Source organism: Mercenaria mercenaria, chromosome 5, assembly GCF_021730395.1.
Source record: "Mercenaria mercenaria strain notata chromosome 5, MADL_Memer_1, whole genome shotgun sequence".
NCBI classification, from domain to species: domain Eukaryota; kingdom Metazoa; phylum Mollusca; class Bivalvia; order Venerida; family Veneridae; genus Mercenaria; species Mercenaria mercenaria.
The window spans coordinates 87,111,848-87,126,326 of NC_069365.1; the positions used below are offsets into that span (position 1 = coordinate 87,111,848).

The 14,479-nt window shown below is 34.2% G+C and overlaps 1 protein-coding gene across 1 annotated transcript; it reads right to left on the reverse strand.

Annotated features, from left to right (window-relative positions):
* Positions 1–323: 323 nt before the first annotated feature.
* LOC123558615 (uncharacterized) lies at positions 324–3,607 on the reverse strand. Its single transcript, XM_045350492.1, has 3 exons — positions 3,565–3,607; positions 2,291–2,497; positions 324–550 (listed from the first exon to the last, which is right to left on the reverse strand). The coding sequence occupies exons 1-3, from the start codon at positions 3,605–3,607 to the stop codon at positions 324–326; spliced, it is 477 nt and encodes a 158-aa protein (XP_045206427.1).
* Between the last annotated feature and the right edge of the window lie 10,872 nt (positions 3,608–14,479).

The following is a 14,479-nucleotide window of genomic DNA, read 5'->3' on the forward strand; positions in this document are numbered from 1 at the left end:
TATACGTCATGATGTTTTGTCAGAATTGTATTTATTTAGCTATTGTACTCCTGTAAACTACAGTTTTTAGCTGTAGATGAAAAGTATTGTTCCACAAACGTTTTGCAAATGAGTACTGTAACATGTATTTTTTCGTAAGTTCCCGAAAACAATCGTGAGTCCGACGCCGGGGTGAATATAATATTCCGTTTTTTCTTCAAATAGTCGAGCTAATGTATATAAAGTCTTCCGATCAGGTATCCTCCTATGATTTTCGTATTTATTACAATATATATGTTACGTATTATGTTAAATATAGTCTAGTTGAACTTCATCTGTAATAGTCATGGAGTTTTCACTACGACTTCACACAGTATCAGAACATCAGCGACATAGTGTTTGATTTTCAAGAACCTTCCATGGATTGTGTTAATGCATGGTATGGCGAGGCGAAATGGCTCTGTGTTAATAGCTGGACCAAAGTACGTTCCACAAAGCTTCCCACTGTCACTAAGGACATCATCACGGCTGTTTGATACAGTGACTGTGAAGTTGGTGTACCTCCAAGTATCTGAAACGTATAAAATTTACTGACTTTTGAATCTAGAAAATGAAGTAAATTTATTGTATATTGATCATTGAACAAATATATCTGAACTCCAGTCAAATGTTTCCACAAAACCACATTTTTATGTAAAATAACACAATTTCGTTATCAAACCATAACTTATTGTCAGTACCCAAAAATAAAAAGACCCATTAAACACTGTCAATAAACGCCACCAAAACCATGATCCGCAAGCGAGTTCTTAGTTAAATAAACACTAGGAAAGCCATGTTTCAGCAACGGATCGCATAACAGATCGCTAAATGGATCGCATAATGGATCGCTTAATGGAAAGCATAATTGATCGTTTAATAGATCGCTAAATGGAATGCATTTCATCAAACAGATACATTCCTAACAACAAGCTGTATTCAACTGAAAATGTGTCAATCATGTGTAGCCTGAATTAGCAGAGATGCACTGCACAGTAACTGTTGAAAAGGCCTTTCTGTTAACAGAATTGAAGCATTTTACAATATACATTACGCATGACATTATACAAATTTAGCAATCATTCAAGATTTTCATGATCACTGGAATTCAGGTCTACACAAATCATTTGATAAATTATGCAGCTAACAGAAATTTATTCTTTATCAAAAATGGATAGACATACGTTGGATAGTTTTCATATATTGTACAATAAGTATGCCATTTGAATCGGCATTTCAAAAACTATTATGTAATATTAAATTAAATCTAGGGATTTTAATCTATTATAAATGCACTTAATTATTTTATTGGAATCTTTAAAAAAATCACAATGTAAACATGCATTTGTTTATACTGAATTGCATGTATTAAGAAAACACATTTATTTGTAAATCATAGAAAATGAATGAAATAACAACCACCAATTCCTCTTCAATGAATCCATCCTGTCCATCCTCTATTCTTATAACCAACAAAATGCATTAATTTATGTTCCTCTATATTATTCCTAAAATGTGATTACATAACATAACCATGGCAACTAGAAGATATGCTGTGAATTGTAAATTGCAGGGATTAAAATTAATTGTTTCCATATAAAAGAAGTAAAAGCCTTCTGAATGATTCTGTAATTTAAAAGTTAATAACTCGCTTCGAAATCGCGATCCATTTAATGGAACACGTTCCGCTGGCCATCCAATACAACCATTTCTTGTTTTTTTTAATTGATCTCTATTGGAACGAAAAAAAAACGGTTTTATAAGGTGTTTTGATAGTGTTTGTAATATTAGGAATTTTCGGGGACTGGCCTATAATTCGATTTGGACAGTACCATTTATCATTGGAAGAGATGTTTACTGAAAAATTACTGCACGAATAGCGAACAGCGCAGACCAAGATCATCATGGCCGCAAAGGCAATATTACTTGTAGGTTAACTTATACAGATTCAACTCCTTGTATGAGAGCCATTCTTTAAATAGTGGCATTCGTGCTGAAATGTAGTACACAGTCTGTGTACAGACCTCAAAATAAGTTTATCATTCTTTTTACTTCCTCGCATTTCCCACGTCGATAAATCAAAGAAATTTAAGAATGGGTCCTGGTGTACGCAGCAGCCTATAGAAGTTTGTCAGTTTTATATATAGTGTGTTATTCCATTAAGCTTTTAATGTGAATAAAAGTATTTCAAATATACCAAGATATCCAACAAACAAGTGTGTATATAAGAGAGTTCAAACAAGATGGTGAATGTAAGGGGAATATTTCTTACAGCAACATGTATACCGGAAGTATATTTCAACCTCTTTCACGGGACCAGGTGTACCAAATTCCACTGCCCAGTAATTCTTGTTACTACCATTTGTGTGTGCACACGTGCCTGCCGTGCCATCAACAGCTCGATCAGCCGATTCAGGTTTACCTCCCCAGATCACTGTAGACGATTGCCATGCCAAAGCTCCTTCTAAAAGTTTGATATCTGTGTAAAATAAAAATGTAACTTAACATTTTTATACAAAGCAAAAACACCTAGTTGCTCGCACTGATCATCCGATTCAGGTTTACCTCCCCAGATCAGTGAAGACGATTGCCATGCCAAAGCTCCTTCTAAAAGTTTGATATCTGTGTAAAATAAAAATGTAACTTAGCATTTTTATACAAAGCAAAAACACCTAGTTGCTCGCATCTCTTTACAGATTTGCCATAGTCAATAATTCCACTGTATTTCTACACTATAAAAAATCAGATTGAATTTAGGTTAAGCGTGAGGTTGGTATATTCAAACATGGATGGATCCAGCGGGTGGGTTGGCGGGTTTTCAAGGGGTGGGGGGGATTAATGATGAAAACTTTACACTTGCACTATCACTGTTGAACAAACAGTACAATAAAAAAATTACATGCGCAATACAATGCACGAGGAGAGGTTTTTGTTTGTTTGTTTTGGGTTTAAAGCCGTTTTTCAACAGTATATCAGTCATGTAACGGCGGGCAGTTAAACAACCAGTGTTCTTGGATTCTGTACCAGTACACACCTGTTCTCCGCAAGTAACTGCAAACTTCCCCACACGAATCAGAGGTGGAGGACTAATGATTTCAGACACAATGTCGTTTATCAAATAGTCACGGAGAACATACGCCCCGCCCGAAGATCGAACTTACGGCCCCGCGATCCGTAGACCAATGCTCTACCTACTGAGCTAAGCGGGCGGGCACGAGGAGAGGTAGATTGGCTTTATGCATTTATACAATTTCAGTCGAGCCTTTTTCTTAAAGTCAGGTGAATGGGCATACAAGTATGTGAATTACATGGGATCTATACAAAAAAGCCCAATTAAAAAAAAAAGAACAATAATTAAAAAAAAAAAAAAAATTTAAAAAAGTTCTAAAAGAGGAGACCTCCTCGTGGTTAGAACTGGCAGCGTTTGAGTTCAAATGGCAAACATCCACATCGATAATGGCAATACATGATTTATATTATATTTTAATTAAATAACCTTTTAGAAGTCGGCGAGTCATTGGCAGGGTGCTTAAACTTAGCCAATACCAATAATGAATTTTTCATCCTTGTTCATCCGTATCTCCACCATGCTGGTTTCGTATCATTGTAAAATGTGTAAAATAATATTTGATTTCTAATTTTTGAAGTGATGATTATATTTTTGATGGTATTCAGATTTTTTTTATTACTCTAAAACTCTCGAAATTCGCTCTCCGTTGACCCGTAGAAACAAAATTTTTCCGGAAGAGGTCTCCCGTACCCCGACCGGCAGGATGGGGACACCCCCTCCCACACATACCCCCATCTGGACCCCTCCTGGTAAAATATCCTGTATTCGCCCCTTTTCAAAAACGCTTTCATCTTTTTTTGAACAAATTTTATTAGATTAATATTGAACATGTATTATAAACAATTCATACAGGTTATTGCATGAATGACTTTTCAATTGAATTTATCAAACGAGTCGAATGAACGAGTATTGTATATTGTTTTTTTAAATTGAATAGTTGGATGAAATCAATGTAATAAGACATTAATGTAAATAAATTCTTTTTTTATCATATGTTAGCTTCTTTTGCTGAAATTTTCTTTACCTGTTATAAACAAATGGCCTCTTTACACCGTCAACGTTAAAGTGCAGTATCAAAATATGTAATTGCTTTATTTCGAGCCTCTGAACAATACAGTACATTTTCACCCATGAGATACAAAGGAAAAGTGTTGAATTTTCTCATCTGATATTGAATACGTCATAGAACACGTGGCGATTACTACAACACTACCTTTTCCATGCAGTTGAAATCCCAGTTTCAGAGATGGTCTTAGGGGTATCATTTAAGTAAGGGGACTGAAGCAGTTTTTCGTAAGCTGACTAGTTTTGCAAAAGGTATAACTACACTAACTGACTAAATATAGGTTACTATCTATAGTTTAACTATTATGGCATCAAACTGCCTCTAGTTGATATAATGTATTTTGTTTAACTATGGGCGGCGGAGAAAGGTAAAAAAAAATATCGCTAACATTAATTCTAACATATCAGTTGTGCGCACCTACTGCGTTAGCAATTTGCTGACTAAAGCTAAGGGTTAGATTAAACTTTATAGTTCACATGTATATTCAATGCGTGTGTACAATCAATGTGGGGAAAAATTGATGCCATCCGAGAAAACATTAAGCGCACTGTTGTATTACCCTGTTTTTCTGTGTTTTGATTGAATTTATTGTTCATACCTATCAATGCTAAACCATCACAAACCTTTGAGATGCATGCATTAATGATTTTGCGACTTTAATTACAAACTGGTTTTATTTTTGCAGTTCAAGCCCCAGCTCCTCAAACTAGAATTACTAATATTTAAATAAGAGTCAAGTGTATGCGTGTTTTACACCTGTCATTTTAAAGAACCGTTTATATTTCTTTGATCTGAGCGTAGTTTGTATCTAACACCATTCTGACTAAACGAAGATCTGGGAATGACCCATTCACATTTGTCTTCTGGATATTTTGGATTTCCAATATTGCAATTTTCATTTTCGCAAATATATTTTTATTTGAACAAATCAGACGACTTGTTTCATCAAGCATTTGGCTGAACTATCAAAGTAGCGTTAAACGTCAAAGAGTAAGAAAAATGTGCAGTCAGTCCGGGCCTCGGATCCGGGACCTCTCGCTTACTGGGCGAGTACCCTACCGACTGAGCTAACCGGCTGTCTGACACTCTACGTGACCAAGTCCGTACCATGACATATGATTTCTCTCAAAACACGAGGGCGAATTCGCGATGTGATCGTCATAAGAATTGCAAATATGAAAAACCCAGGCTAAATATAGATTTACAAAATGTTGTAAATAAGGCCCTGATTGGCTAGCGGAAGGGTCGTCAGAACGAGGCTACCAATAGCACGTCCTCAGATCCTTAGCGTAGCGTAATAGGAGATGTACTTGAGTCAGATTGCATCTTACACTATCTTCCAACTAAAATTCCTGACAGTCTTTTGAAGGAATCGCCCATTTGGGTTTCCGGGTTATAAACAAAACTAAAAATTCTCAAGAAAATATTTTTGTTTAGTGCATTTCAGGCTTTTAAAATGAACATATCAGTTACGTTTGTGCTTCTTATTTGAAATGCAGTTTGCAATACAAATTGTGAAGCGCAAAAGAGGGGAGAATATTTCACTTTGCTCAAAGCTTTCCAAGATCATTACTCCTATTTTATCAAACTGTAAGCAAGTTAACATCACCGAAAAACAGAATTAATATTTTTGGTATTTCTGAAACTAAATTAAAAGCAGATACAATGGATAGCACACTTAAGATTAAAGGCTTTAAGGCCCTATCAGAAAGGATAACTTAACAAGAAATGGTGACGGGGGTCTTCTGGTATATATCAAAGACGAATTAGAAGTAAAACGCAGGAACGACTTAGAAACAAACAACATTGAATCTGTTGTTATTGAGGTATTTCTTAATAATAGTAAATCATTTATAATTTGTCAAGTTTATAGACATCCATCATCTAAAGTGGAATGGAAAGATAGATTTGAAAACTTCACAGATATCATTAATAAGGAAGAAAAAGAAACTATAATTCTTGGAGACTTCAATCGCAATTTACTAAATTCTAACATTTGTAATGAGTGGTTAAGTTATACTATTTCACTGGGACTTGGAACAATTGGTTGAAGAGCCTACTAGAAAAACAGGGGTTACAAGTACACTAATAGATCATGTATATACAAATACTCCACAGAATATTACTAGTATAAGCGTCCCTTCTATTGGAAATAGTGATCTCTTTCCTTTTTTTGTAATAGAACATTTTGTATCGCAGTTTTAAGAATTTTAATGAAATCGATATTTTCAATGACCTTCAAAATTCAGGCATAAGTGATATCATGTATGGTGGTACTGTAAATAATCTGTTAGAGCTGTGGAACTCAGCATCTTTAAACATTGTAGACAAATATGCACCAATACAAATAAAACGTGTAAGGCGTAAATATCAACCAGACTGGTTTACTTCAGAAATATCCAAGGCAATAAAAGAGCGTGATCTTCTTGCCCATGATAAATCTTCAAAATTATACAAAGATAAAAGAAATTCAGTTTTAATGTTGATTAGACAACAAAGAAAACAGTTGTATGAAAAAAGAATTGCAGAAGGAAAACATGATCCAAAGACTATCTGGAAAATCTTCAAGGAATTTGGCGCAAATCAAAATCTAAAAGAAAATGAAGCAATAAAAAGGATAAGTATAAATGATTTATTTGTTATAAACGATGAAGAAAAGGCAAATGCTTTCAACAGTTGCAGAAAAAATAAAAGATCCAATTCCTAAATCCGACTTTAGTTATATTGCTGATTATGTAAATTCTAAAGTGCCTTCCGGTGAATTATTTAATATCCCTTTGATATCTTCTCAACAGGTTCTGAAATATTTGCAAAATCTTGATACATCAAAATCTACTGGACTTGACCAAATTGGGCCAAAACTATTGAAACTATCCGCTCCTTTTATAGCTGAAAGTATTGCATGGGTTATAAATCACAGTATTCTACGGGCCTCTTTTCCTGATAGATGGAAAAATGCAAAAGTTAAACCTTTGTTTAAAAAGGGCAACCATGACGATGTTAACAATTATAGATCGATATCAATTCTACCAACACTGTCAAAACTGATTGAAAAACATGTACATGACAGCCTAATGAATCATTTGAACTATTTCAAACTTTGCTGTATGTTTGACTGCGGACATGATAACAGGAACCGGAAATTGACTGCGGACATGGTAACAGGAACCGGAAATATTGCAAGTATTGCACCAACCAGCATTCTGGACTATTCTTTACTTTCATGGAATATTGTTACTAATTTTGAAAATGATTTCTTCTGAAAATAGTGACTTTAGTTATGTTAAACTGGATTCGAAGACTATTCCAAACACTTTTTATATAGTGACCAGGCTGTTTGAGATGAAGAAAATAGTCTTACGGATAAGTTAGAAAGTCATGAGGTAAATAGTAATAATATAGATGATGTATATGGTGATTGGTGCAAAAATGGTTAAGAGTAGTATGTTTTCAAGTACCCTACATAAGATTGTTATTCCCAATATTTCCAGTAACTATAGGAAACACAGACCTGGTAAACAATGGTGAAATGAGTCGCTCGTTGACCTGTGCGCAAAGCTATGTACTGCAGATTAAAAGTGGTTAGCTTGTGATAGTAAAAATCTGATAAATGTTTTTAAGGCAGAATTTGTTAAAATACGTAGAAGTACAGAAGGCTAAGAGGAAATGTTGGCAGAACATGTAGGTACAGCTGTTAGATGAATGTAAGCTGGATCAAAATAATTTTTGGAAGTCCATTGGTAAAACTGGGGTTAATCAAGCTAAGAAAAAAGCTTATCTAAGAGCAAGTTGTTTTAGATAGTGTAACAGTGATCTCATCTACTAAAGATGTTTTGAATAAATGAAGAAATGATTAAAACTCTTTATTTTGTATGTGGAAATAGTGATGATTTTTTTTAATTGAATGATGTAAATGCTAATGAAAGTACCCAACAGTCTTTTAATAGGTTCATTACTCTTTCTGATGTTCAGAAGTCTATATGGAAGGCGAACGTGGCAAGGCATAAAATTAGACAAGACATTTAAAGGTTGTTTCTCTTTTTGCTTTAGCGGCCCATAAAAGAGACCAAAAGCCCCCATTTGAACAAAATTGGGAGAATAACATCTAACAATGCTACAGACCAAGTTTGATGAAGATTCACCAAGTGGTTCATGAGGAGATGTCTTTACAAGGTATTTCCATTTTTAGCTCTAGCGGCCCATAAAAGGGGCCAGGCGCCCCAATTTGAACAAAATAGACGACCTCACCAGAATGCTACAGACCAAATTTGGTGTTATTCTGACCAGTAGTGTCAGAGAAGAAAGAGATAAAGTAAAGATGTGGACAACGGACACTAGACGACGGACGATGGACCATCCACCCCATACTAAAAGCTCATCCTGAATCTTGGTTCAGGTGAGTTAACAATCCATAAATTGGTCAGAGCTCTAAAATCGGGCAATCAAAGTCCTGATAACATTCATGCGTCAGTTTAGTGGTGATGATGTATACCAAGTTTCATTTCAACTGAATGGAATCGGTAGGAGTTCAGTACACAAGAAATGTGATGGACAGACAGCTAATAAATACAGTAAGTTTTATCAAAATATTGTCAATATCTGAGTTTCAGAAAGACATGCACTGGTCTTTAGATGACAGTTTTGATGAAAAATTTGGATTCAAAATAAACAAGAACTATCTAAATACTAGGCACTTTGCTATGTCTGAAGTCCTTCTTACATGAAAAGGATTTTAGAAAATAAGATAGGCATAATTTTGCAAAAATATAATCACATTTTATGGAATTACTCGTGTGAATCATTATGCCAAAAACGTGTGAAATCTGAAAAGATTTGTTCAAGCAATTTCTGAGAAGTATGCTTCATACAAATCTTTCATGATTAATAGCAAAAATAATTGTGCCTTAACTATGATGCTTTGATAAACGTCTCCGTGTGAGTTCAATTTTTGCTGGCTCAACTGACTGTAATTGAATCATAAATTTTTAAGTAATATGATTACAAGATGTTTGAAACAGTTTGTAACATGCATGCGCCTACCTTTTATCTCACATGAGTCAAAATTAGAAAATCATTGTTAACTAAAATTTTCATTGCATGTAGAGTATATAAGTAACTGAGCATCAAAATTACTTCCGAATATATGAAAGACTAATATTGTAATAAAAACCCACATTACAAAATTAATGTTTAGCTTTGATTCATTTAAGCTTCTTTTTATCAATATTACTCAAAAATATCAATCGTAAGATTAAAGCAAATGTTACAGTATATTTGTAATAGCTAGAGGGCTATACATGTATGTAATTTTATCACACCCACATGTGTTAAACAGTCTTTTGACGTAAGCAACAGGACAGCTTACTTTCCAAATTGACTTTTTGTTCTAATTGTATCAACTTGCCTTATTTATCCACCAGTCTTAAGCAGCTAGTGCGACAACCTTGACCAGCCTCTTAATTCAGGTTTGACTGTATTTTGTCTTATTTATTTTTCATTGTGTTTAAAAATTCTACACACCTACGAGTGGTACTTGAATCAGGGCCTTATATAAGTGCCTACACACTCATATCCTAGCCACCTGCTAATTGTCAACAGTGTCAATATCCGAGTTTCAGAAAGACATACACTGGTCTTTAGATGACACACCGTTAATGAAAAATTTGGATTCAAAATAAACAAGAGCTATCTAAATACTAGGCACTTTGCTATGCCTGAAATCCTTCTTACATGCAAAAGGTTTTAGAAAATAAGAAGGGCATAATTTTTCAAAAAAAATGTCATCGCAATTTATGGATTTACTTATTAAATCATTTCATAATGCCAGAAAAACGTGTGAAATCTTAAAAGATTTGTTCAAGTAATTTCTGAGAAATGAAACTATATTAAAAAAGCCCATAACCTATATAAGAAAATAAAAGTTAGATTAAATTATTTAACTTGCCCTATGAGGTTATCCCATAATGCCAACACAATGAAAGCATTTGGCGTAGTAGGTTTTTATAACTTAAGCCATGCTTCTTCTAAAAAGTCAGTGGACAGTTTAAAATGTTCATAATGATCTGGCACATTTACTGCTGAAGGATTTCAGTCTATTTAAACTAAGACTGACCATATTGTCTGAGCCTTAGAGCTACATGTTTATCTATATAAAATTGATGTCCTTTTCCTTTGTGTCATTTGCTTCCTCTAGGGGGTACTCTGCTATATTTGGTATTGGAGCAGTTCCCCAACCCCCCCCCCCCCACCCGCCACCCCCAGATGGTGAAGTGACCTGAGAGGTGTCATGACATTGCCAAAGAGACTTAGCTCTAATATCATCTAGCCCTTCTGGTTCTTAGATCATGCATGTAAAGTGCACTGAAACTGAATATCGGTGGATATGAGTTCAATCTTCCCTTCATCATAATGTCTCTGAGATATAGAAGTAGGTTGTAACATGGGAGATGGCGGGTGTATGAGAGAGTGGGGCTGGGACAAGAGTTGAATGGTAGGAGGTCCCGGGACTATGAAAACTAGTTCCAAGTTCACCGCCTGATCCTGCTTGTGGCCCCAGTGACTGAGATACTGTCCCTCGCAATTTTGTGTTGCACCTAAAATTACATATATTTCTTCCAAATAAGGTTAAATGTTACAAACTTAGTGGATTTGTTAAAAACGTACTACCAAAAAATGACTTTGCCAATAAACATGTCAAAGCGATTCCCTGTTATAATCGACTAATACAGTAGCTGACTACAGTGGCAATTTCATTGAAGCAGACTACATTGTAAGCTTGTCTGCTTGCTATGGGTTTCATCCCAATTTTGGCAGCAGTTTAGTTATGTAAATGTGATGGGTTTATCTAACCAGTGTTACTGTATTTTGTACCAGTATCGATTTCTTATCTGTGAGAATTCACTTCCCCACATGAATCAAAAGATATAGCAGACATGATGAAATAGTCAGGGATGGCCTCTTGATTATAGTCCTGTATACTACCTACTGAGCTTGGCGGGTATGCAGATAATTTACTAATATAAATGTAGTTACAGTGAAATTCTACTTCCCTAGCATCAGTGGATCAATAACCCAGACTCACTTTAGCAATTCATGTGGTACCAACCTGCTTTTCCTTTTTCTACATTCTTTTTGTTTTAACTGCTCTAAACCCTTGGTAACTAAAATATTTTGCTCAGTATTTTACAGTATAGATATTCATTTAAAACAAAGAAATTTACCTGATGCAGAAGGAGCTGACATGTTAACAGATGGTGACAACATAGCACTCAGTCTTACCTGTTATACTAGACACCAGACCGGCATACTACAACATGATATAAACAGAATTTCAAGTGCACATTTGCAAACCTGGCGACAGAAAACACAAACCAGAAGCACAGAATATACTTATTATCTTAGTACATACTTAGTATTTTAGTACTTGATATCTTTCAAACTCAAAGCATAGATTTAAAAAATAAGTTATAGCAAAAGAGTGCTTTAACACTATTTATGCACAATGAGTGGTAATATGTCGGGCGTAATAATTTCAACAAGGCGCAGCCCGAGTGAAATTATTTGTACGACGTTTTACCGCCCGAGTGAATATTATACAATTATTACATACTCGTTTCTGTTCCTCGTTAAGATACGCTGGTACCGGAAACGTCAATATTTTTCCATACACTGACGCCTGAATTTCATATCAGGTGCATGACGTAATTCAGTGTGTGTTGTTGCACTATTTTTTCTGTTTAGTTCAGTATTGTCAATCCTATTCAGGCTATTGAATATATTTATGATATTTACATAATATTTAAACATGTAGATGCGTATGTAATAAAAAGGTAATTATCTTTGCATCGGGAAATATGCACTCGTTCTTCGGCGGAAGAATATTGCGCTCCTAAAGTCGCGCAATATTTCCGCTGAAGAACTCGTGCATATTTCTCGATACAAAGCTAATAATCTATAATTATCGACTTTTTCATAGGTTTATATCAAGATTTATCAACCCAAAAAAAGTTATATTCACCGAGCCGAAGGCGAGGTGAATATAACTTTTTGAGGGTTGATAAATACTGACATCAACCTATGAAAAAGTCAATAATTGTTTTATTACATGAATAGATGTTTAGTCAGTCTTGTTAGTACAACTGTATTCTCATTATATTGGATCTTTGAAACTGGAAAGATTACCGCCTATTTTTAGACCAAATTAGGTTGATATTGGCTTTCCAAGCACCTACTTCAATCTATTTTTATATCGTACTATTTATAACCCAAGATAAATTGATATGATATGGACTCATTACTTTTCGAACCGTTTTCAGCCAATCAGAGACACAATAGAATACAGTCATGTAATAAATAGTGTTAAAACACGGTTTTGCTATAAATAATTTCAATTCTTTAACTCTAAAACGGTAGATGAGATATAGTGGCGCTCTTTCTTGGTGGCAACAAAAACTTTGACGTCACCGCACGTTAACATGAAGTCATTTTAGCGTAAGCGTATTCTTACAGAGGTAAGCATATTATAATAAAACTTTTAAACTTCAATTAATTTATTTCTGTTGATCATACAATATAGTTCGGTCTAATGATATCAAAATTATAGTCTTAAATATACAAAAAGAATATTACTGTGATCTTTACGTTATTCAAGAACATGCTGCAGTTTTCTGGAAGTTTCCACTCGGGATTTGTTTAGTAAAAAATAGAATTATAACATAATTTACCACTACCACTAGTTTTTCTATCATTTATGTATTTTAAGAGTAGAACATCTATATTATTTTTCTTTAATTTTTGGGAACATCCATTATCCACTTTAAGGCCACTGACTTAAATGTAAGTAAGAGATGACCGCTGCTACTGTTCGTTCGAACATACTCCAGAAGATTTACAAAAGCTACCAGATATTTTACATGTTTGGTGTATAAATAATAGTATGACTGTCAGTAGTAACAAATCAAACATAATTCATTTTAGAACACCTAGTTGCTTTCAGACGAGTATTGTCTTTAAGTTGGGAGCATTTCTGCTACATATTGTACATAGTTACAGATACCTTGGTGTTTTACTAAACGAATTTCTAGATTATGCAGAATTGGCAAAAAAATTGGCCATGTCAGCCGGTAGAGCGCTTGGTCTTGTTATTTCAAAATGTAAAACTTTTGGAGGTTTCAACTTTTCAACATTCCTGTTATATGTTATTCAGCTCCCATATGGGGTAATAAATCTTACTCGTGTATAAATTCTGTTCATAACAGAGCCATGAGATATTTTTTGGAGTAGGGAAGTACACACCAAATGCAGCTGTAATTGGGGACATGGGCTGGAAGCCAGCATTTGTTAAACAATGGGGTGTTGTGGCAAGACAGTACTGCAGATATTTGAAGATGCATAATTCAAGATTAAATAAAAAAGTTTTTAACTGGGTAAAATCATCATCCAATATTAGATGTAAAAACAGTATTTATCGCATCTGTCAAATGTTTAGAAATATTGGCATTGTTGGTATAGATAATTTACAGTTACAGCATTGTACTAAGACTTTTGTGGACGGGTTAGAAAATAAGCTTTTAGAGATTGAAATTGATAAATGGAAACAATCAGTAACACGTGATGAATCAGTAAGAGGAAAAGGTTGCAATAAATTAAGAACGTATAAATGTATAAAAACTAATTTTGAAACTGAATTTTATGTTAAAGAGTCATTACCATTCCACTTCCGTAGTGCTATGGCAAAATTTAGATGTGGTGTAGCACCCATCAGAGTAGAAACAGGGAGATATAAAAATGTAGACGTAAATGAACGAACTTGTTTCAATTGTTCGAATTGTATTTAAGATGAAAAACATGTTCTACTAAATTGTCCATTATATTCATCTGTAAGGGAGGAATTGTATACACATACCTGACAAAATTTAAATGATTTTGATAATTTATCTGATGAAGAGAAATTCTGTGTATTATTCACTGACAAAAGTATAGTAAAGTGTAGAGCCAAAGCCTGTTTTAATATTTTTAAACATATGAAAATTTTATTGTATAGTAAATAATGTTAATATTTTAACATTGTCATTTATAGTTTAGGAAAATAGTATAAGGGAACATTGAACAAATCTACAAATATATATCAAATCTTACCTGACACAACTTACATACTATAAAAGATTTATTAACAATACTTTAGGCAATTATTTTCTGTTTATGTCTTTAAGTAGTTTATAGCTCGACTGGGCCGGTGTAATGAAGTATTTCGACCCCCATAGAATAACGATCCCCCGGTCATTATTCTATAGAAAATGTGACTCCTTTCCTGTAAAATATTGACT

What these genes read in the sequence shown, in the direction of transcription:
- LOC123558615 (XM_045350492.1), bottom strand. Translation starts at nt 3,607, where the DNA reads ATGGTGGAGATACGGATGAACAAGGATGAAAAATTCATTATTG. An exon ending in GGATGAAAAATTCATTATTG is followed by an intron (nt 2,498 to 3,564) that starts GTATTGGCTAAG and finishes TATTTTACACAG; the next exon opens with ATATCAAACTTTTAGAAGGA. An exon ending in CTTCCGGTATACATGTTGCT is followed by an intron (nt 551 to 2,290) that starts GTAAGAAATATT and finishes TATACGTTTCAG; the next exon opens with ATACTTGGAGGTACACCAAC.